The 24,593-nt window shown below is 36.1% G+C and overlaps 1 protein-coding gene across 6 annotated transcripts in view; it reads left to right on the top strand.

Annotated features, from left to right (window-relative positions):
• LOC150100946 (uncharacterized) overlaps positions 1–24,593 on the top strand; it is a 322,775-nt gene that overhangs the window by 201,614 nt on the left and 96,568 nt on the right. For all 6 annotated transcript variants that reach the window (XM_090402231.1, XM_090402232.1, XM_090402228.1 and 3 more), the window contains one exon: positions 22,291–22,434. In XM_090402231.1, coding sequence (XP_090258357.1) covers positions 22,291–22,434 — 144 coding nt within the window. The remainder of the gene's footprint in view (positions 1–22,290; positions 22,435–24,593) is intronic.

Here is a 24,593-nt window from a genome sequence, read left to right as displayed (position 1 = left end):
CTTCTATATTATTGCCTACCTTGGCTGTATTTTTGGCAATTACCATCTTTGAAACTTTGTAAATGGTGATGAACGAATGATAGTGATAAGTAGGATAGTAAAATAGACCTCCATTGAAACTTAAAATTTAAAATCTGAGATATAAATAAAAGAGCCATTTTTGTAATAGTTTATCTACTGAAGAAAAATATTCCTTAAATAGTGAGAGGCATACTGCAGCAAATAGTTTTCTTTCTAAGCTATTATGATGCTTTTGTAAGATGAAATTTTTAATTTTGTGTGCCATGGGTAGAGGATATTAAAAATATTCTCCTTTAATGAATATTTAAAAGATTAAAGAGCAAGCAAAAACTTCTTTCTTTTCTTCTTTTCTCTCTTTTTCTCCAGAATTGCATTTTATAAACCAGCAATAGATACCCATAAGTTTGAGGTTGGTTTTATCCTTTAAAATACATTTTCCTAGGGAATATTTCTTTGATCACATAGAATGATAGGTGAACACATTTTACACTCATTTTTAGTGTAAAAAGCACCCATATTGGTTACTTTATTGAATTTCCATCTTACCGCTGTTCAGCTATTTTATAATGCTTATAAATTTTTGTGATGATAAAATTCTTGAATGATATGTAGGTTTTGAGTAGAGAGCTATGGGCAAATTTCAGAATGAGGAATTGGAGTAAGAGGAATTTTGCCCATCTTTAGAAAGGACAGCTGACATTCAGAAAAGCTGGTTCTTGTTAGAAATCCGTGCATCTGGTGGGAAATAGATACCAGACATATAGAAATGTTTTGAGGAATATTTGGAAAAAAAGAGTACAAGTAATAATGGTAGGTGCCTGCTCAATTTCTGGTCAAGGCATTGAATGTGGCATTAGTCGTTGCAAGTGTAATGTTCTAGCATGAAATGTGAATTCACAGAGGAGAAGGCACAAGAAATCAGAAAGATTTTGACAGTGATATTTTCATGCTTGTTCAGGAGGATGCAAGAATATATGATGGGGAAGGGGTAGAAATAAGAAGTGATCACCATTTAATTTTGAGCAGGAAAAAATGAATATACTGTTGAAAATAAAAATATGTAGGAAAGTTCATAGAACACAGGAATTTGTTGTTATATAAACAGATTGCATTGACTAGTTTCACCACCTAAAATAAGACTTCTTCAGGGTTAGACATCAAAACACAAAGATCATGAAGTTGATTACATGCCAAAAAACTGTTACAATACAAATAAGTATATTCATACTAGACAGCAAACATAAAAACACACGGCATACATTAGTTGTCTGCAGTTAGTAGCAGAAGGTGATCACTGGTGAAATTAAAATCTCTAATGTTAAAAGATTTTTAAGAGATTTCCATATGTCACTTAGTGTTAATCCTTGGTTTTTATTGTGATCCATGAGACTGGACGACTAACAAATTCCTTCAGAAATCTGGAATGAAATTTATTTTCTATATAAGGTATGATTAAAAGTTTCCAATCAACTGCATGGTTGGTTGGTAAGCCAAGCCAGATCTGTCTTTCCTTTTGTGGTCAACATCTGCAACATGTTCTTTTTTTTCTAACCTCAAATCCACACCTTGTCTGTCCTATCACTAAACCACGCATGCATGGAATTCTGTATACTCCTGAGTATTTGTATAAAGGTATGCTATTTTTAGGAGGCCTCAGGAGGCTACAAACAGTATGAATTGGTTTAAAAATGACTCTGATGTTGTGATTTTGAAAAGAGATGCTATTTTGATAAACTTCCAATATATGGTTCATTATAAAAATTATGGAAACAACTACCCTGTTAGAGTAAAACTTCACTTTAATGTAAACCAAAATAATCACTTGACATTTTGACCTTCACATTATGGTTTCGACCTTCACACATCTGTAGTATACACATATATACAAAGAAACAATCTACATGGTATGCTTTACCAAATCAATGTAACGTTAGCAGTTACATTGATTTGGTCAACCATTAAGACTACTGACCTGACCTGACTTCTGGTGGGAAAAAAACTTACTACATTAGTGCTAGAATCCTGTTATTATTAACTATTTGGTTCCAAAAATAAATTAAGCTAGAGAGCAACATGTTTACACAAAGTTACTCATACAAGTAGGCGTAAATTAAAACAAAACAGTATAGATAGTGGCTAACGAAAGCTGAAATAATTGCTTAGAGTCCAAATCAGGGTTTGCTGGAAAATGTGAAGAACTAAGTGGGCTGAATGCATGCCATCCAAATTCTTGGGATTTTTATGCCATCATTATTAAGATTAGGATGGTTAATCAAAATTTTCATGAAGGAAAGGATTCCATTATATGGTATTGTGATTGAGTCTATATTGGATATTCAGGTTATTGGGAACGGAAGGGTTTGAAAATAAAATCTTGTTAATTGTTTTCTTGGAATAGCAATTGAGAACAAAAATATTAGAGAGAGGGAGAGTATGGAGTTCTGTTTTGAGTAATGCATTTTACAAAAATATACATTTTTCTGTATAATCGAAATGGTTCCATTCTTTAGAGTGTGGATTATGCCTAAATTTTGAGAAGGATGGTGAAGGATAATACCATCCATGAAGTTGATTGGAACCTTTCAACCATGACTTATAAAGAAAACAACTTCTATTCTAGACTTCTGAAGGAGGTAAATAGTCTATTACAAAACCTCAATGTGAATACATCTGTGGGTTTGGATGGTATACCAGCTCGTGTCGTACGTGAAGCGGTTAAAGAATTGTCAGTGCCCTTGACCATTTTGTTTAATTTGAGTCTTAGGTCTGGGTTAGTCCGGAGGGGGTGGAAAGAGGGGAAAATAGTTCCACTGCATAAAGGAGGTTCCAAGACTGCTGTTGTAAATTACTGACTGATCTGCATATCAGGAGTCGTTGTCAAAGTCTTGGAGAAAGTAGTCAAGAGGAAAATACAGGAATGGATACATGAAAATGGGATACTGTATGGGGGGCAACATGGTTTTGTGACGGGTACATCATACCTCAGTAACTTGCTCACGTTTTATAGCACAGTGACGGCTAAACTGGTTAAGGGTGATGGGTTTACAGTGATTCTGCTGGACCTTGCGAAGGCCTTTGACAGGATACCGCACGGAATTCTAATCAGTAAACTGCAGCATATGGGGATGGATATAGAGTTGGTGAGATAGATAGGAGGGTGGTTGATGGAGAGATATCAGAGAGTAGTTAATTCAGGAGTAGAGTCCAAAAGATGGCCTGTGACTAGTGGTGTACTGCAGGGTTCTGTTCTTTGACCAATACTGTTTAATTTGTTCATTAATGATATAGGAAAGGATCTGAGAGGAACTGTTTATTTATTAGTTGATGATGCAAAGTTCGGTAGAGCAATAGTGAATGCACAGGATGTCAAAATTTTGCAGGATGATTTGGATAGTTTGGAGGACTGGGCTAAGGAAAATGGATGTCAATTTAATGTCGCAAAATGTGAGATTATACATTTGGGATGAAAAGATTAGCAGCAGTATACCACATCAGTGGAACTGTACTCCAGGAGATTGATGAGGCCAGGGATTTGGGAGTGTTGATGGATAGGGAGTTGAAGTTTAGGGGGCACATTGCAAAAGTGGCTAAATCAGCTCATCAGATCACTTGGTTATTGAAGAATACTTTAATGAGCAGAGACAAGCAAGTTATTGTTCCTCTGTATCGAGCATTGATAATACCCCATCTAGACTATTGTGCCCAGATTTGGGTGCCAGGGTTTCTTCTTGATGGAGAGGAGGTGGAGAGGATTCAGAGACGACTGACCAAGATGATAGCAGGTCTATGGAATGAACCTTATGAGAACAGGTTGAAGATTTGTGGGTTGCAGAAATTGGTTGATAAGCGGAAGAGTGGTGATATGATTGAAACATTCAAATTACTGAAGGGTTTCTATAAGATTAATTCAGAAGATTTTTTTCAGAACAGGACTGGTGATGGGAGGACTAGGGGCCATCCATGGAAACTAGGCGAGGGTGTTAGAGCTAGGTTTTTTACTTGGAGAGTGGTGAATTAGTGGAATAAGCTGCCAGAGTCTGTTGTGGGTTCCATGACTGTTAATGAGTTCAAGGCAAAGATGATAGATACTGTGTGAATGTTGAATAGTTGTTCTTGACATGATGTTAGGGCCTCCCTCGATGAGTCTAAGGACACCTTGGAGTTGCCTGTAATAATAATAATCTGTTTACATTCATTCATATTGCACATAAAAACCAAGGACAAAACAAAGTGACATATGGAAATCTCGTTAAATTATTTCAATAATTGAGATTTTAATTTAGCCAGTAATCACCTTCTATCACTAACTGCAGACAGCTAATTCGTGTCACATGTTTTTATGTTTATTGTCTAGCATGAACGTACTTATTTGTATTGTAACAGTTTTTCAGCATTTAATCAACTTGGATTGTTGTATTTATATTTATTTTGATGCATCTAACTCTGAAGAAGCCATCAGTCCTATTTTAGGTAGTGAAATTAGTCATTGTGATTTGTTTATGTAATGACTTATAAATTCCTGTATGAATTGTTTTAGTCATAAAAGTTACTCTATTTAAAATATCTAAGAAAGTTTTAAAAAAGAATCAAAGTTGAGCAGCTGAAGAAGTAAACTGTAGATTCACATTATGCAGATATTATTGGATGAAAAAATGAGAGTTTGAAAACAAAAAATGAACTTTGGCGGTCCAGTGGAAAAATCTGAAGAAATTGTTACCACCACTTTTACACATAATTTAGCTTTCTTACTTTTTTTTGCTCTATGTGTACTAAGAGAATATAGAGCAAATTAAGAAATTAATTTAAGAAAGCTAAATTATGTGTAAAAGTGGTGATAAGAAGAGAGATTATAAATATTGTAAAGGTGGCAAAATGTTATAGAGATTATTGGGAGGAAAAAAAAAAAACTTTGAAATGGAAGATGGAGTACTGTAAAAGAAATTCAAAATAATATGTGGTATGAAAACTGAACAATAAAAATATTAGGGATGATTGAACTAGCTGCTTTGAAAGATTGTTAAATGGAATAAGTAGGGACAAAACTGTAGAAAATATTCAAGAAAAATACAGTCGGGATACTTGAGGTTCAGAAAACCATTAGCAATCTAACTATGGAATGACAGCTGGAGGAAATGATATTTAACCAGAAATGCTCACATTTAGAAATATAATTTGGAAGTGTGGTTATAATGTGGTTACACTAATTTTTTTTATTAAATTTGGAGCTATGGAAAAAAAGAGCTATGGAAATTAAATTTCCATAGCTCTTGCTGTTATTCATGAAGTTTCTGGAACATAAAATTACACAGATACTGGATGTAAACAAATAATTTCATCATCATCATCATCATGCATATCAAGGATTTAGGCCTAGCATGGCCTGTTCCGGCCTTAGAAGTCATCATTGAATTGTTTAAGAGGACATCCTGGTTTTCTTTTTCCTAATGGCTTGTTTTGGTAATCTTTCTGTTTTCATTCTTTGAACGTGTTCCATCCATTTATGTTTATATTTTTTAATTTTTTCTATTACTGGTTCTTGGTTTAATTCTTTCATAATTTCTTCATTTCTTTTGTGATCAAATAGGGTATACTTTGCAGTTTTTCTCATAAACTTCATTTCTGCTGTTTGTTTTATTGTCCAGATTTCGCTTCCATACATTAAGACTGGTAGGGCTAATGTATTGTATACTTTTAGTCTGGTTTGCTTTTGAACTAGGTTTGGTTTAAATATAGAGTTAATTACACCTGTTATTTTTAAATATTTTGCAATTTTTACGTTTATATCTTTTTCATTTTCATATGTGATCATACATCGTAGGTAGTTAAATGAATTCACCTGTTCTAAGATCTTGTTATCTATTACTATTTTAGTTCTTGCTGGATCTTGTCCTTTAAAGGCCATAGTTTTTGATTTTTCTGTTGATATTATCATACCATAATCTTTGGATATCTCATTTAGATCTAAAGTAGCTTTCTGTAGTTTATCTTCAGAATTTGTAATTATTATTTGGTCGTCGGCAAAGAGGAGAGTGTTTAAGTTTACTTTAGGAGAAAGTTTAATTCCATGATGTAAATTTTTATTCCATTTTATTATTATTTCATTTAAGTAGATATTAAAAAGAGTTGCTGAGAGGGGACATCCCTGTCGGACCCCTTGGTTTATCTCTCTTGATTTAGCTCGTGATTTAATCTTATTTGTATTTGATTATTTTCATATATACTTGGGATAGCTTTTAGGATATTATTGGGTATTCATCTTTCTTTTAATATGTTAAATAATATGTTTCTTTTAACTTTGTGAAATGCTTTTTCAAAGTCAATAAATGCAATATGTGTTTCTAAATTGTATTCTCTTCTTTTCTCTATTATTAATTTTAGGCAAAAGGCTGGGTCTATACGTGATCATCATTTTCTAAATCCATTTCTATACTTCTAAAATAAAGTTTTCGGAATATTTCATTAGTTTGCTATTTAAGATTCTGCTATATATTTTGTAACAGGAATTTAGTATACTAATACCTCTATAATTTTTAGGGTCATCTCAATTACCTTTTTTAAAGATAGGAATCACAATTGCTTTTTTCCATTCTATTGGGGGGGGGGGATACCAGTTGAATAAATTTTATTTAGAAATAATGAGAGTCTTTCTTTGAATCTAGTTCCTGCATATTTAAATAGTTCTGAACCTAGTTTATCTTCTCCAGGTGATTTTCCGTTTCTTGTTTCTTTCAGGCTGATTTCTAATTCTTCTTTAGTTATTTCCTTTTCATTTTCATTAATTGTTTGCCAGTTGTCTTTTTTAAAATATTTCTCTGTCCACAATTCTGTGTAGTATTTTAGAAATTCTTCTAATTTCAATTCAGTGTTTAATTTTATGTTTTCTTTGGTATCTGCATGTAAGTGTTTCAAAATTTTATATACATTGGGTCTTATTTTATATAAATCATGTTCTAAATTAGAAACAAATTTGTTCCATGATTCTCTATGTCTTTTTCTGACTTCTCTTTTAGCTATGGCTCTTATTCTTTTATATTCTATTTCATCTTCTAATCTTTTATTGCTTAACCATTTGTGATAGGTTTCTTTTTTCTTTTTGATTATTTCTTTCATTGTATCATCCCAGATCTTCAGTTTTTTCCTTTTATTGAATTTTTTGGTCTTTCCTAAGCTTTCATTTGCTGCTGCATTTAGTATCGTTTTTATATTAAGCCATTCTGTTTCTTCATTTTGTTTTATTTTGTCTAGATATTGGTTAATTCATTGTTCATGTAGCCATTGTGCATTTGTGTCATTCAGTAGTCTAGTTTTATAAACAAATGTTTCAATTTTTCTTTCTGTTCTTGTTACTTGTAGCCATTTAGGTGGTAATCTTAATTTTATTTTAACAAGGAAGTGGTCACTGCTTATTTCATATCCTCTGTGAACTCTAACATCTAGTGAAAATTTTAATGTCTTTTCATTTAATATGAAGAAATCTATTATTGATTTCTATCCTCTTGCTGCCCAAGTATATTTATGTATGTCTTTATGTTTATAGAAGGAATTCATTATTTTTAGGTTATTATAAATTACAAAGTCAATCAATTTTTTACCATTCCTGTTTAGAGTATGTTCTCCATGTATTCCTATATTATTATTAATTTTCGTGTTCCCAATTCTTGCATTTAAGTCCCTTGCTAAAATTATGTAATAATTTTTATTTATTTTATTATATATGTTTTGCAGCTGATTATAAAAATCAATATTATCTTGTTCTCCTCCCTCTTCTGGGGCATATAAACCAATTATTGTTAAATAGCCTCTATCTATTTTTATTCTAGCTTCTATTATTCTTTCATTCCATAATTTATAATGTCTTAACTGTTTTGAAAGGGAGTTAAGAATCCAAATCATGCTCCTGCTTGTGCTCTTTGGTCTCTGTCAACTCCACTGTATATCACATTAAAATTTTCAATTCTCTTGGTTCCTTTTAATTTCTTTTTTGTTTCAGTTATTACTGCTATTTTAAAATTTCTTTCATTTAATAATTGGTCTAATTCTATTTCTTTATATGCTATTCCTCCTACATTCCAGTTTGCTATGTGTATTATATTTTGTCGTTTCCATTTTTATTTTACCTTTTCCATTCCAGGACCGTTTCCTATAGATTCAATCCAGTTATCTTTTTCTGTCATCTTATTAGTAGAATTATGTTCTCCATGTCAGGGGACTAGCCTGACGATGAAATAGTTCAGTGGTAGGGCTGCTATCTTAAGGCTTCTGAACTAGCCTTCTTCCGAATTTAAACCCATAGCAGGAATAGGGTATATTGAAGGGGGAAAGAGTAGATTATAGAAGAATTACAGTAAGATTTATAGAGAGGGCATAGTTGTAAGGCCAGAAATGAAAAGACCCATGGCCTTCGAGTACTCTAATAGTATAGGGGTCATAAAATAAGAAGAGTTGGCTAATAAGGAAAGATTAAAGTAAGTGGATCTTTCTCAAAGTAGTAGAAGGAGAGGAGATAGATCCAGCTAGGGGTCCATGGGAGTGCCGCTTCCCTTACAGTCAAGATGATTGCCCCTTATGGCCTTGTTGGTCCACGAGTCCTTATTCAGTATATTCGGACCATCCCACCATATACACGCACGTGCACACACACACACGGTGGGCTCCCCTATCCGCCACCCAGGGGGACTCCCTCTCTAGGGGTTACAGGGTCCCCCGAGAGAACAAATAATTTACTAGCTTAAATTAATTATTTACAGCTAGCATTATCAGAGCAGTTTAACATTACATAATCAGTGAAGACACACTAAAATGACCTGGATAACAAAGACAGTTACGTGCATTGAAAGCAACAGCACCGCTCTTTGTGGTGATTCCTGTTGTTAATGCTGATGGGTACATAGGGCCATGCACCAAAATTTGTTTAAAATCATACCACCCATTATGTTGCAGTTAACTGGGTTTTGTAGAACTTATGCCACTTTCGGCGGGACTGTTCCTGGAAGCCACACAAATTCTGCAAAACCCAGTTAACTGCAACCAAATAAAATCTGATTTCAAACAGATTTTAGCACATGGCCCTATCTGTCTATCCATCAGGATTAACAACAGGAATCACCACGAAGAGCTACATTGTCGCCCTCCACGCACATGACTCTCCTTGTTATCCAGGTCATTTTAGTTTATCTTTGCTGATTGTGTAGTATTAAATTGCTTCTGATAATGCTAGTTTATCAGAACTTTTTCAGATAATGCTAGTTTAAACTAGTATTATCAGAGGCAATTGGAACGTTTTTGTCCACAAATTATTTGTTTTCTTGTCAGTGTGTACGTAATTTTATGTTCTAGAAACTTTGATATGAATGATGGAATGGAATTCCCTTGTTATTGCGCCTATTTGTGTAAAGACTAACACTGAATGTGGGAATCAGAGAAATTTTTTAATGTAAGAAGCATGTTCCATGTAAGATTTATGCAGCTATACATGAGAGATGCTGAGAAAAATTGCAGAAGAGAACTTTAGGAAGAGCAAGCTAAGTTCAGGCCAAAGATTTGATACAGTTCACACTCAGCCTTAGTGAATACCTTTAGATTTTAGGTAAGCCACAGAAAACAAAAAGTAGTACCAAAATGTATACATAATTTCTTTATAGTATTATTATCCCAGCTGTTGACTTCACCCAGTAGAAAATTCAGATTTTAATAAGATTATAGCAGATCTTTTGGTAGGTGGAGCTATCTTACAGAAAAAAGGTGATGAAGCTTGGTATTTGTAACTACTTCTGCTCTTCTTTTGTCTTCTCCTGAAATCACATTGCTGTTGCACTGAAATGAAATTGGCTTTACATAGTATGGATGCTCCTTTAAAACATTATTGGTATCATCACTTCAGAAAGAAAGAAGACAAATTGCATTCAGTTTTATTCATAAAGTTGAAGTTAAGATAAGGAATGTGTTTAGTTAGGAATAGTAGCAAAATCATGTCCTTTTGAGAGAGAACATGATTAGAGTAATTATCAGTTGAGGATGTCCTGAGATGTTAACTAACCATTTGTTTATGGTTGGTTTTCTGACATTGGACTTTTATTTTAAATATCGGAAATAAATAAGAAATTAAATATGATTTTTTTTTAAGGAATGCACATGATATTGTTTAGAGTTCCACAGAACAGTATTTAGTATTTCGTTATAGAATGACATGGCGTGTAGTGTTTGTGGAGAGCTCCAAAAGAGATAAGTGTCATTTTGAGTAATAATTGGTGAATTTGCATAGTTTACTTTTCGTATTTTAGCGTGTCTGGGTGATTTTTGGGTGTTTTCTGAGTATTTTAAATAGTAAATTGATAGATATGATTATCGTGCACATGGCGCCATAAAGAGCAATACAACAAAGATGGCATGCAGGTCACCATATTTGTTCAGTGTACTGTTTGCAAAATGTATGCATTGAGGAGAGCGGTTCGAGTCTGGTTAAACAACGATAGTGGAGTGAATGTGTGCAGAAAGTGTAAAGAATGTGAGGATTTAAAGAGTGTATCATGTCGTGAGAGTGATATCGTTGTCGAAAGTGAGAATCGAGAAAATAGCGATATTTGCGGATAGCTGTGAGAGTGGCATTGAAAGTGAGAATGAAGGTAAACATACAGAACGAATGAATGAATTATCGGAGAATAAAAATGATGAGATTGATGCATTGAGTGAGATAGCTCAGTTACGCAGAGCGATACACAGGGCAAATCGGCATCTGGAGCATTGGCAAAAATGTTTACCGAGCGTATCGACTGATAAACAGCAAAAGTATGATAGAAAAAATAAGAGTATGATAGTGAGTGTAAACAAAATGAAACAGCGAGTGTTGTATAGAGATTCCTTAGTAAGAGGTGTGTTAGTGGAGAGTTTAACAAAATCGTACCAACCTGGTGCGAATGTTCAGGATGTAAGCGAGTCAATTAGAATTCAAAAGCAGCGAGTGAAAGAATTGATAGTGGTAGCAGGTACAAATGATTTGAAAGGAGACAAAATGGCTATGAGTGAGGATGTGAAGGAATTGCTTGAGGTAGCAAAAGAGCAGAGTGAGAGAGTTAGGATGGTGAGTCTGTTGCCGTGGTGTGACAGTAAAGAGTATAGAAGGAGGGCCATAATTGCAAATGACTATACATGAATTATACAGGACGAGTGGTGTGGAATTTGTGGATGTGTGGAGTGAGTTCGATGGGCAAAAGGATTTATATAAGATGGATGGTTTACATTTGAATGGATTTGGAGACTTGAAAAGGTGTTGTCGAATGTAGTGGAAGTGGATGTGCAGAATCATGGAAACTAGAGTTATTAAGTAGGGGAGAAGTAGATATGCAGACTGTAGGGAAACAGTTGAGTGTATGAATGTGTGTAATATGCCCAAGCGAGTGCGACAGACTACGAATCAGAATGGGATAGTTAGTTTAAGGAGGGGACAAATGGGCGTCTGCAATTCATATATACTAATGCCAGAAGTATTAGGAACAAGAAGGAAGAATTTTTGGCCTTGGTCGGCACTTCCAGGCCACAGGTTATTGGCATTAGTGAAACATGGCTAACAGAAGATGATATAGCTAGTGGAATTGAATGTGAGGGGTATGGTGTGTTCAGGAGTAACAGCGAGAATAAAATGGTTGGAGAAGTGTTATTGATGATAGCTGATGAGCTACAGCCACGGAGAATAGAAGTGGAACTGCAGGATAGAGAAAAGAGCACATTTGAGACTATTTGGTGTGAGATTGAAACTAGCAGAATAAAATATACAGTTGGTTGCTGCTATAGAAAAGGTGATGGAATAGATAGTGGAGATGGTATGCATAAACAAATAGAAGAAATGAGTGGAAGGAGGAGAGGACATGTGGGAGGATGGAATTGGATTTTATGCAATTATTAAGGGATAACTATCTGCGACAGCATGTAATGGAAAATACTAGGGGTCAGAGAGTGCTTGACCTAGTAATGCATCTGAGAATTTGGCTGTAACAAATATGACCACATTGCAACCAATTGGTGAGAGTGATCATAGGGTCCCCTCCTTCCAATCACAGGGTGCATGTGGAATTATCAGGCTGGTAAGTATGACAAGCTTAGGAGTTTGATTGGAGCAGTGCCATGGCATGTAAAACTGCAAGGGCTAAATGTTGATAGTGCATGGGAGGCGGTTAGGAAGTGTTTGCATGAAGCAATGGCTGACTGTATACCTAGAGCCCGAATAATAAATGAAGTAGGGGTTAAATGGATGAATAACGATGAATTAAGCTTGAGCTGCAAAAAAAGAAACAACAATGGAGAGAATTTAAGGAGAAAGGTGACCAGAAGGCACATGAACGGTATAAAGCGCAGACCAGAAGGTTAACGAGTGTGGTAAGAAAAGCAAAAACGGATTATGAAAGAACATTAGCCATGCAGGCAAAAGAGAATTCCAAACAGTTTTTTTCGATATGTTGTAAGTAAAAGAAAAAATGTATATGGCAGAATGATTTTAAAGAATGCTGATGATAGGGAGATAACCGAATTAGTTGATATAGTTGAATTACTGAGCGAGCACTTTGCAAGAATATATCATCCAGGTGGTGACCTTGCAGGAATGAATGAACCAATAGATTATATGGGAATTGTGGTGAATGAAGTGGAGGTGAGTAGTCTATTACAAAACCTCAATGTGAATACATATGTGGGATTGGATGGTATACCAGCTCGTGTCGTACGCAAAGTGGCTAAAGAATTGTCAGTGCCCTTGACCATTTTGTTTAATTTGAGTCTTGGGTCTGGGTTAGTCCCGGTGGGGGTGGAAAGAGGGGAAAATAGTTCCACTGCATAAAGGAGGTTCCAAGACTGCTGTTGTAAATTACCGACCGATTAGCATATCAGGAATCATTGTCAAGATCTTGGAGAAATTAGTTGAGAAAAAAATACAGGATTGGATAGATGAAAATGGGATACTGTATGGGAAACAACATGGTTTTGTGAAGGTAGATCATGCCTCAGTAACTTGCTCACGTTTTATAACATAGTGACGGCTGAACTGGATAAGGGTAATGGGTTTACAGTGATTCTGCTGGACCTTGCTGAGGCCTTTGACAGGCTACTACATGGAATTCTAATCAGTAAACTGCAGCATATGGGGATGGATATAGAGTTGGTGAGATGGATAGGAGGGTGGTTGATGGAGAGATATCAGAGAGTAGTTTATTCAGGAGTAGAGTCTGGAGGTGTCTGAGGGAGAAGATGGTTCCAGAGAAATATGTCATGTTGGTGCGGGAAATGTAGAGAAATGTGAAGACAAGTGTTCGGACCTGTCTGGGACAGACAGAAAGTTTTCAAGTAACAGTTGGCTTGCATCAAGGGTCAGCATTAAGTCCGTTTCTGTTTAATATTGTGATGGAGGTGGTAACAGAGGAAGTGAGAGAAGATGTACCTTGGACAATGTTGTATGCAGATGACATCTTGCTGTCTGCAGATTCAAGAGAAGAAGCAGGAACTAAACTGGAAAGATGGATAAAAGTACTGGAAGAGAGAGGTATGAGACTGAGCAGAAGTAAGACAGAGTATATGTGTTGCACAGTGGGCGGCAGACAGGAGACAGATCTGGAGCTGGAAGGAAATGTCATCAGCAAGGTGAGAGACTTTAGATACTTATGTTCAACAGTGGAAGAAGATGGAGGAGCTGAGAAGGAAGTGGGATGCAGGATACAAGCGTGTTGGAGGAACTGGAGGGAGATGGCTGGAGTGTTATGCTATAAGAGGGTGCCTATCAATCTGAAAGGCAGAATCTATAGACAGTAGTGAGGCCAGCTATGACATATGCTATAGAAACTGTGGCCCTGAGGAAAAATAACATCAGCAGGAAAGTAGCAGAGATGAGAATGCTTAGGTGGATGTGCGGTGTGACCAGGAAAGGATCGTCTGAGAAATGACTATGTCAGGGGAACAGTGAAAGTTACGAACTTAGGAGCGAAAATACAGGAGGCAAGGTTGAGATGGTTTGGTCATGTGATGAGGAGGGAGGAGGAATATGTGGGAAGAAGGGTCATGCAGATGGATGTGCAAGGAAGGTGGAAACGTGGGCGGCAAAAGAAGAGATGGAGGGAGGTGTTAGAAGAGGACTTGAGGATGAAGAACTTGGATGTGGTGACAGCCCAAGACAGGAAGGTGTGGAGGAGACTCATTATCAACAGTGACCCCACTAAAAGGGAGAAGCTGCAGAAGAAGAAGAGAGTCCAAAAGATGGCTTGTAACTAGTGGCGTGCCTAAGGGTTCTGTTCTTGAACCACTACTTTTCAATTTGTTCATTAACGATATAGGAAAGGATCTGAGAGGAAGTGTTCACTTGTTTGCTGATGATGTAAAATTGGGTAGAGCAATAGTGAGTGCACAGGATGTCAAAATTTTGGAAGTTGATTTGGATAGTTTGGAGGACTGGACTAAGGAAAATGGATGTCGATTTAATGTGGCAAAGTGTGAGGTTATGCATTTTGGGGTGAAAAGATTAGCAGCAGTATATCACATTGGTGGAACTGTACTCCAGGAGATTGATGAGGCCAAGGATTTGGGAGTGTTGGTGGATAGTTTAGGAGGCACATTTCAAAAGTGGCTAAATAGCTCATCAACTCACTTGGTTGCTGAAATATACTTTAACAAGCAGAGACAAACAAGTTATTGTTCCTCTGTATCGAGCCTTGATAAGACCCCATCTACGCTACTGTTCCCAGATATGGGCACCAGAGTTTCTTCTTGATGGGGAAGAGGTGGAGAGGATCCAGAGGCCAGTGACCAAGATGATAGCAGGAATGAATGAACCTTATGAGAACAGGTTGAAGATTTGTGGGTTACAAAAATTGGTTGATAGGCAGAATAGGGGTGATATGATTGAGACATTCAAATTACTGAAGGGTTTCTATAAGATTAATTCAGAAGATATTTTTGAGAATAGTACTGGTGGTGGGAGGAATAGGGGCCATACATGGAAGCTGAGCAAGGACATTAGAGCTAGGTTTTTTACTTAGAGAGTGGTGAATGAGTGGAATATGCTGCCAGAGTCTGTTGTGGGTGCTATGCGTGTGAATGAGTTGTAGGCAAGGTATGATTGATACTGTGTGAATGTCGAACAGTTGTTCTTGACATGATGTTAGGGCCTGCCTCGATGAGTTTGTCGACTCCTTGGAGTTGCCCGAAATAATAATTATAATAATAATAATCCACGTAGCATGTTTCCTTTATGTTTATAAGTTGGAATATATGTTATATAGGTGTGTTTCAATGAGTGCATTTTCATTAATTTTTCTATTTGATCCAACTAATACACACAGGTACCTGGATTAATTCCAGTGGAATGTTGCAAGTTTTTCTAAGCAGAATCTAATTATCTTTTTAAATAGAGCTTTTTCTGCTATTTGTTATATCTTGCTGCATTAAGAATTAAATAAATAAAAATAAATTCTGTGTGATGATACAGCATTCCTCCTTTATCTGGAAGTTCAGGTACCATCTAGTCTCCCCAAATTTTATCTGGCTCCGGAACCGGCATAGGCTGACGAATCAGATTATGGCTGGGTCAGTATTCCTGACTGTAATCCGTGTGTATCCTCAGACCGGTTTGCCTGCTTGCGGAATGAAAAACACCAGATAAACTGGCAGAAAAAACCCTGCTGTCCACGCTATAGACCGGCTAACTTGGCTGTGACTGAGGAAGATCCTTGAGCTGCTCACGTCATTGACAGAAATCGAACCTAGGACACTCCTTCCCCAGGCATATGGTTGCAAAGCTCAAAGCCACTAGGCTAACCGCATGGACCATTAAGAATTTAGTGAACATCACTAAATGCTACTCATAAATCAAGAAAAGATTCACGGAATATTTCTGAATAAAGAAAGAAATTTTAATTTGTTTCACAGCAATATGAAAGATGAGAATAGAAGTATTATAATTTAAAGCATAATAGCCAAAGTTTTTGAAGGTCTTCTTCTGTGGAAGTAAGACATCTTGCACGATGGGCAAGGGTGGAGATGATGCCAAGTTTTTGAGGAGGGAAGTGATGAGAAGAGGCATGGAAATATCTATCAGTGTGGGTGGTTTTTCGAAAAATTGAAAATTTAAGACAGTCAGGTAATCTACTGATCTTTAGATCCAAGAAGGGGGAGAACACCGTTAAAATCTAGTTCTGATGTGAATTTAATGTTCTGATGTTGATTATTTAAGTGGTTTAGGAAGTTTTGTAGTTCCTCTAAACCATGTTCCCAGATAAACTATGTGCATCCCTCTATCCCCAGTCTTAGCTAATATCTTTTTACAAGATTTTGAAAAGAGAGCCATTTCTATAGCTACTTTAAAACCTAAACTGTGGTTACATTACATAGATGATAGCTTCCTTATCTGGGAACATGGTTTTAGAGGAATACATAACTTCCTAAACTATTTAAATAATCAACATCAGAACATTAAATTTACATCAGAGCTAGAGATTAACAGCGTTCTCACCTTCTTGGATCTAAAGATCAGTAGATTACTTGACTGTCTTAAATTTTCAATTTTTCGAAAAACCACCCACACTGATAGATATTTGCATGCCTATTCTCATCACTTCCCTCCTCAAAAACTTGGCATCATCTCCACCCTTGCCCATCGTGCAAGATGTCTTACTTCCACAGATGAAGACCTTCAAACAGAACTTAACTTCCTGAAAAACACCTTCTTAAATAATGGATATTCATCTCATAACATCTCTAAACGTTTGAGACCATGCCAACAACCTCGACAAGAAGATGAATCCAACCCTATCACTCACATACAGTTACCATTTATTAACTCAATTACCCCAAAACTATCTAGGATTATGAGGAAATTTAATATAAAGACCGACTATACAACTCTGCCAAAGCTTCGTTCTTTTCTGAGTCGACCAAAACACAACCAACTGCATTTTCCTGGTGTTTATAAAGTTATTTGTGATTGTGGTCAACCTTATTTTGGCCAGACAGATAAATCTATTTCACTACGTCTTGAGGAACATAGACATGACATCTCCTACAGTAGAACACGAGCGAGCGCATTTTCCAGTCATGTTCTTTTCTCTGCCAACTCTAACCTCGAAGAACGTCAACACCAAGTTGATTGGGACCACACAACCAATTTATATATATATATATGCAAGGGTGAATTTGAACGATGAATTATAGAATCCAAAGAAATAGTTCTGGACCCTTCACACATGAACAATCTGAGCTACAATCTGCCTGTTTCCCATAGTGCAGTAATCCAGTACTGGTGCTCTAAAATTAGCTGTCACACACATTCAACTCATGCTAACAGTAGCACACGGTCACCTATTCAAATATGACTGTTACTATTCTTCTTGTTTTTATTAAGCTGGAAGGTCCATGTCTTTTACCTTGTTAGTTTTATAAGGTTTGTGTTATTTCTTACTCACCTGAAGAAGTCGGGACGCTGATGAAACTAGTTGTGATTTATTAAAGTTTGTGTTATACTTTGTCGGGTTCTAGTCAGTTAAATATTAATTTTATAAATGTATACATCCCGAGTCAATCCTAATAACAATATATGTATATATATATATATGAGTAAAAAAAATTTAATACAGGAATAGGCTACAAAAGCCAACTAGCTGTAAATAAGTGTTCAATTCACAGAAAGTTTGTGAATAATAAAGCAGGCATTCAAATTGTAAAAGCTTAGAATTCATGTCTTGCATAATAAAACTACACGTGAATTCTTAGAAAGGTCTGATGTATGTTTTAGTATGATGTGTATATAGTGGTTAGCATATCCGCTTTGCAGCCTAAAGACTGCGGGTTTGAATACCACCGTGGGCATAGATGTTTGTGATCGTCTGTGAAAATGATGATGGTGGTCAGCGGTAGATGGCGTCGGTGTAGATGATGAAGATAGTTGCAGTTAGTGGAGTGGTGGAGACAGAGAGTTGTAGAATAGGTGTCCTCCCTCGAGGTGTTACGTAATAATAATAATTATTTTTGAGAGTGCCTGTGTAGCTGAGTGGATGTGGCCTGTTCCGTTCCTGCCTGGAGAAAGAGTGTTATTAACTCTATTCTAATTGCCTACTAAAGAAACATTTACTAAGCCTTTTTTGCCAGCCTGGTTGGCCGAGTGGTTAACTATCTACTCTCCAGCCAAAGGCTGCGGATTCGAATCCCACCTTGGACATAGATGTTTGTGATTGTCTCTGAAAATACTAGTGGTGGTGGGCGGTAGTTGGTGGATTGAGTGGTGGAGACTGAGTTGTAGAGTAGGTGCCCTCCCTTGATGAGTCTTTGAATTCCCTGGAGGTGTCAAGTAATAATAATAATAACAATTTTTATTGTTTACATTAAAAGTAGTTGGTTAATTTAAAAAGAATATGGTACAGTGAATGTTGTTGAGCATTATTCATCTTCTAATTGTATATTCAGTTTCCAAGATTATCGGTAAATCAAATAATATAACTGTTTTGAATTATCTGTATGTCCTTGTAGGAAACAATAACAAATCTAATAAATGAAAGCTAATATGAACTGATGAAGAATTCATTGTTTGAAAAAAATCAGACAAAAATGGTTTATTTGAATAGTATATTGTTAACTGTACACTACACATAACTATAATGGTGAGTTCAAGTTGTATTGAATATGCATCAAGATTCTGTCTCATTTATTGGTTTCTTTGAATCATAAAGAGATCAATTTTTTTTCTACTTATGATTTTAATCAGCTTTAAAAAGCTGTGGAGAATTTGCCATTGTGCAGACTATGTAAGCATTCTGAGGTGCTTTAAAAATTCCACCATCATTCACAAGACTGTAGGGGGAAAAACCACCTATCCATTCTGCTCTAAAGAACATAAATTCAGCAAGTGCCCACGAAATAAGTCCGAGATGAACTGCATAAATTCCCAAAATCAAACACACAACAAGCTTGCTAAAACCAAAAACGACTGCAAACACATGCCAGTAAGCAAAGACCGCCCAGCATACAACAACAACTACAGACAGCTCAAAATTCAAAACACAGATTATGGAAAGCAATAATAAAGCTAGCAGAAACAGCACTACTTCCCTGGCATGCCTTTAAATAAATCTTCAGTGCTCTATCGAGGCTATAAATAACTTAACAGAAGTCATAAATAGAAAAAAAAAATTTTTTTCTTTGTTTTTAGCATTTTTTAACAACTTGTGAATATAGCTGAGTAGGCTGTTGTTGTTTAGTATGTGTAGGGAATTTGATGCTAAGAACTCTTCCAAATTTTTGTCCCATATTTAGAAACAAACAGGGAAAAAAGCATCCTAGTGATTGGACAGTAAGTCAAGAATAAAGGTTTTTAATTATGAACTTTTGGAATATATCTTTTGAATATTATTCCTGTTGATAGAAGCATACAAAAGAAATATTCATGGTATGTAAGTTCACTGAAGGAAAATATGAGAAACTTTTAATTGATATGAGCAATTTTTTTAAATGGGGGAAAAAAAGTAAAAGAAACCTAATTTTTGTTATTCAGAATCTTTTACTTTTTGTTATGTTTTTGCTATGCATGCAGCTTGATGTACACATCTGTGTAAATTAAGTCCTCATTTTTGGTTCCTCGCTGATTGTGCTGAAAGTTAGTACTCCAAAGTCACCATCTCTTTGAATTAGTACATATTAAACTTGTTCCTAAGTAATGCAACAAAACCTTGCACACTCTTCTTTCTCATTTGACAAGCTTTTCACTACACAGATCATCTACTTTTGCAACCCAAAATTTTGATCTCTGAACCATTCTTGAGCAGCTTTCTGATAATCTTATTAATTTCATTGCTAGTAAAACTCAGTTGTGTTTTATTTGCAAAAAAAAAAAAAAAAAAAAAAAGAAATCTCTAGACAAGAAGTAGTGTTTCTTCATGGGATTATCCTAACCCAGTGCTTCTCAACCTGTGAGGTGCGACTCCGTGGGGAGGGGGAGAATAACTCGAAAGGGGGACACGGCATACTTTCCTACAGATAAATATTAAAACTGCCCTAAATCAGTTTTAAAAATAACAACAAATAAAAATACAGAAAAAAAACTTTTGATGATACAGGTTTTAATTATCATGATTTTCAAAATAACTAATAATTATTTTCTTCACTCGCACTTATAAAACGCGTGTGCCAGAGGCAGTGTTAATAGTTCAGCAGCGTCCGCATCCTCTTCCAGGTATCACTATACATGCGTAGCTGAAAGCAGCGACTTAATGACATCTGATTGTCGCTTGTTTCAGTGCAATTGTGCTGATTTGTTTACCTCTTAAAAACTGTTAAATAGTTTGTAGAAAACACAAAATAAACTGAATGAAACGTCAAACTTAGTATGACTTCTATTGTGATAAATAAAACCGGCTGGGGGGGGGGGGGGGCTGACACTGTTTTCTCTTGTCAGGTGGGGCTCAGAGGTAAAAAGTTTGAGAACCACTGCCCTAACCCAGAATATTTGTCTTGCTATAAACCTATTACAAATATTTCCTCCTCAGTATCTAAAAATTAAAGTTTTTTTAAGGTGTTACTTTAAACTACTAATAATTCTATACAAATTATAAATACATCACAAAATTTAATATATTCTCATGTTTCTGTTCTCTGAGAACTAAAAATATTTGATTTGGTACAGTAGAGAGCAGTTAGGTTTTTTTCCCTGTGAGTTTCAAGTTAAACTGTGAAGGAATGTTGAATGACTGTACATGTTTTAGATTTAGAAGAGGGCAGGGAAATTATTGATGCCAATCAATAATCAATAGCATCAATGGAAAAATTCCTCTTTTATTTATCACTATTGTGATAAATAAAACCGGCTGGGGGGGGGGCTGACACTGTTTTCTCTTGTCAGGTGGGGCTCAGAGGTAAAAAGTTTGAGAACCACTGCCCTAACCCAGAATATTTGTCTTGCTATAAACCTATTACAAATATTTCCTCCTCAGTATCTAAAAATTAAAGTTTTTTTAAGGTGTTACTTTAAACTACTAATAATTCTATACAAATTATAAATACATCACAAAATTTAATATATTCTCATGTTTCTGTTCTCTGAGAACTAAAAATATTTGATTTGGTACAGTAGAGAGCAGTTAGGTTTTTTTCCCTGTGAGTTTCAAGTTAAACTGTGAAGGAATGTTGAATGACTGTACATGTTTTAGATTTAGAAGAGGGCAGGGAAATTATTGATGCCAATCAATAATCAATAGCATCAATGGAAAAATTTGTACAAAATGCAAATAGAACAAACAATAATAAATTTAATTTAATCCTTTATCCAAGTGTAAGCAAACAAAATTTGTACCTGAAGTATCTTCAGGACTGAGGCAACTTGTGGTAAAGGTGGACAAAGCTCTCATCACTCCTTGTCTTATTATCTCCCATAATGCAAAGCACATCTCCTTGCAGACATGTATAATGCTATGCATTAAGGGAAGGGCCACTACCCAGACCTGTTTCGACCTTTATTGAGGTCTCGTCAGTGGGACCCAGAGGTGTTGATACTAAGGTAGAAGCAATGGAGAAGTTATATTTACCTAAACGAGTTGCCAAAAGGTGTCTCGCCTTGTTATTAAATTACTCTGAATTTAGAGAAAGATGTTGGAAGTTTTTTTTTTTTTCCACTTGGTTAGATTATAATAAATTTAGTTTAATCCTTTATCCAAGTGTAAGCAAACTTTTCGCAACTTTTATAGGTAAATATGACTTCTCCATTGCTTCCACCTTAGTATCAACACCTCTGGGTCTGGCTCCCACTGACGAGACCTCAATAAAGTTCGAAACCGGTCTGGGTAGTGGCCCTTCCCTTATTAATGAAAGCTTGGTCCACCTTTACCACGAGTTGCCTCAGTCCTGAAGATACTTCAGGTGCAAACTTTGTTTTCTTACACTTGGATAATGGATTAAACTAAATTTATTATAATCCTAACCAAGTGGAAAAAAAAACTTCCAGAACAAACAATTTCTGTGTGAAAGAGAGTGGAGTGAATTAATAACAGATGTCAACAATCTTCTTTTGCTGTAAGTTTACATGTGAAAATTATCTTCATATCATGTAGTAGTTATTTGCTTTATATTTGTTCATTTTGAGTTGATAAATATGCTAATTAATTCAGATTGTTTGATTAGCTCGATTCTTGAACAAATTTTTGGTCTTATCAATTATGATAAAAAAAATATTATTTAACCCGGAGTTATATCAACACAGATCATGGTAAATAAATGTAATTATTATAATTTATAATAATAATATTTTGTCTTTTTTAGGCATCTGATATGCTAGTTACAGGAAAAAAGCTAACTGCACAACAAGCTCTTTCATGTGGTTTGGTAACAGAAGTTTTATGGCCAACATTACTAATGGAGGAAGTTATTCCCCGAATACAAGCATTAGCAGCTCAGTCTTCACAGGTAGGTGTGTGTGTGTGTGTATTTACCTCCCAATAGTAACCCTACCAGGAGGTAATTTATTCCTACATGCTCCATTGTATTTAATGCATATATTACATATAGCTTCCAAATACTGATTAACATTTATATTTCCAATTTTGTATTAATATTCATATTTACATTTATATTTTTACATCTATATGTACATATTCCGACCTTTACATCCATATTTTTACTTTTATATATGCACTATCTAATCAAAAGTATCCGGACACCTACTCGAAACTGTAATCAGACTTTCCCTGTGACACACTTTCTAGTAGTGGACATTAATACATGGTGAGTCCACCCTTTGCTTCTCTGACAGCTCTAACTCTGCCGGGGAGACTTTCTACCAGGTGTCGAAACTTCTCTGGAGGAATGGCAGCCCATTCTTCCTGAAGAGCTGTAGCCAGAGCAGTTCGTGATGTGGGTCATTGGGATCTGGAGCAAAGTCACGTTCTAATTCATTCCAAAGGTGTTTTATGGGATTTAAGTCAGCTAGTCCATTTCTGGAACGTTATCATCCACAAACCATTCCCTCACAGACCTTGCTTTATGGCAGGTAGTATTGCCATACTGATACAGACAATAGTCATCACCAAATTGATCTTCTACTGTAGACAGTATGCAACAGGTCAAAATGTCCTTGTACCCTTCCACATTTAGATTTCCATGTAATATTATGACAGGGCAAAGTCCATTCCTCCAATTTTTGCTATTGGCACTACACACATTTGCAGGAATCGTCCTCCAGGAATTTGCCACACCCAGACCCTCCCGTCAGACTGCCACATGGTAAAGCATGATTCATCACTCCAAATCACACGTTTCCAGTTGTCCATGGTCTAGTGGTGTCGCTCTTTACACCACTGCAGGTTGCGTTTAGCATTCACAGGAGAAATGTTTGGTTTATGGGCAGCTGCTCAACCTTGGAACCCATTCCTCTTAACTCTCGACGCACAGTCATGGTGCTGGCTGGACACTTAGTAGCATTGCAGAACTCCTGGGTGATTGTTTTACTTGATGTCTGACAATTTCCACGAACCACCTTCTTCAACACTCGGCAGTCCGTGTCTGTCATTAAACGCAGCCTACCCGACTGTGGTTTTGTTGTGGTTGTGCCTTCATGTTTCCACTTCACGATCATGTCACCAACTGTTGACTAGGGCAACTTGAGGAGGGTCGAAATGTCTCTGACAGATTTCTTACTGATTTGACAACCAATAACTAGTCCACGTTCAAAGTCACTGAGCTCCCTTGAGCTACCCATTCTGCTCATACTTCTTATCACTGAACAACACACAGCTCCGTGCCTCCTTTTATACCAGTAAGTGAGGTCGTAGTGACATCTGGATGTCAGTTTACGAATTACAGAGAGGTGGCCGGATACTTTTGATCTGATAGTGTACATATATTTACACTATATAATTCATACAATATCAGTAATTTATGTTATATTACAACGACTGGAAGTTGATCTTATTGGCAAATTTAATTAATTCTGTGTAATACTTTTCAATAAATCTCTGTTTTGACACTGGCCACTTGTCTCCAGAAGTGATGACATGTTGTATTAGGGGCATCCAGGTGGAGTCCAGTAGCTAACAGTCGTAAAGTATGTGGTCAACAGTCTGTGTGTGTGTGTGTGTGTGTGTGTGTGTGTGTGTGTGTGTGTGTGTGTGTGTGTGGACTACAAATGCATAATGGTGATTCCAGGATATGGAATCTGTGTAGGTATTGTGTTAGTTTTCCATGTCCTGTTAGTAGAGTGGTTAAACCTGAAGAAATGGCTTGTTGTTTCAGCCGGAGTCTGTTTCTGATGCTTGTAGAATTCTTTTGTTGTTGATCCATTTTTTGATGTTTTTCATTCTTCTTCCCACAAGTCTAGGCTTCTTTCTTCTGCAAATGTTTTTATAGTAGATTTCGAGTACTTTTGGTAACTTGTTTCTAGCCATTTCTTTAGCCAGCTGATCCACTCTCTCGTTTCCTGCTACCACACCAGATTTCTTGTCTTTTCTATTAATGCTATATGGTTGCTCTGGTTTCTTATGCCATCTATAGTGCTTCTACTATCACTGTAAATTGTGTTTTTTTTTTTTATTAGAGGTGTTAAGTTTTAATTCCTGGAGATATGCAAG

The sequence above is a fragment of the Typopeltis vanoorti genome, chromosome 12, assembly GCF_054136105.1.
Source record: "Typopeltis vanoorti isolate ZY-2024b chromosome 12, IOZ_Tvanoo_1.0, whole genome shotgun sequence".
NCBI lineage: Eukaryota > Metazoa > Arthropoda > Arachnida > Uropygi > Thelyphonidae > Typopeltis > Typopeltis vanoorti.
Note: the sequence above shows the minus strand (reverse complement) of the source record. Positions and strands in the feature narration are given on the sequence as shown.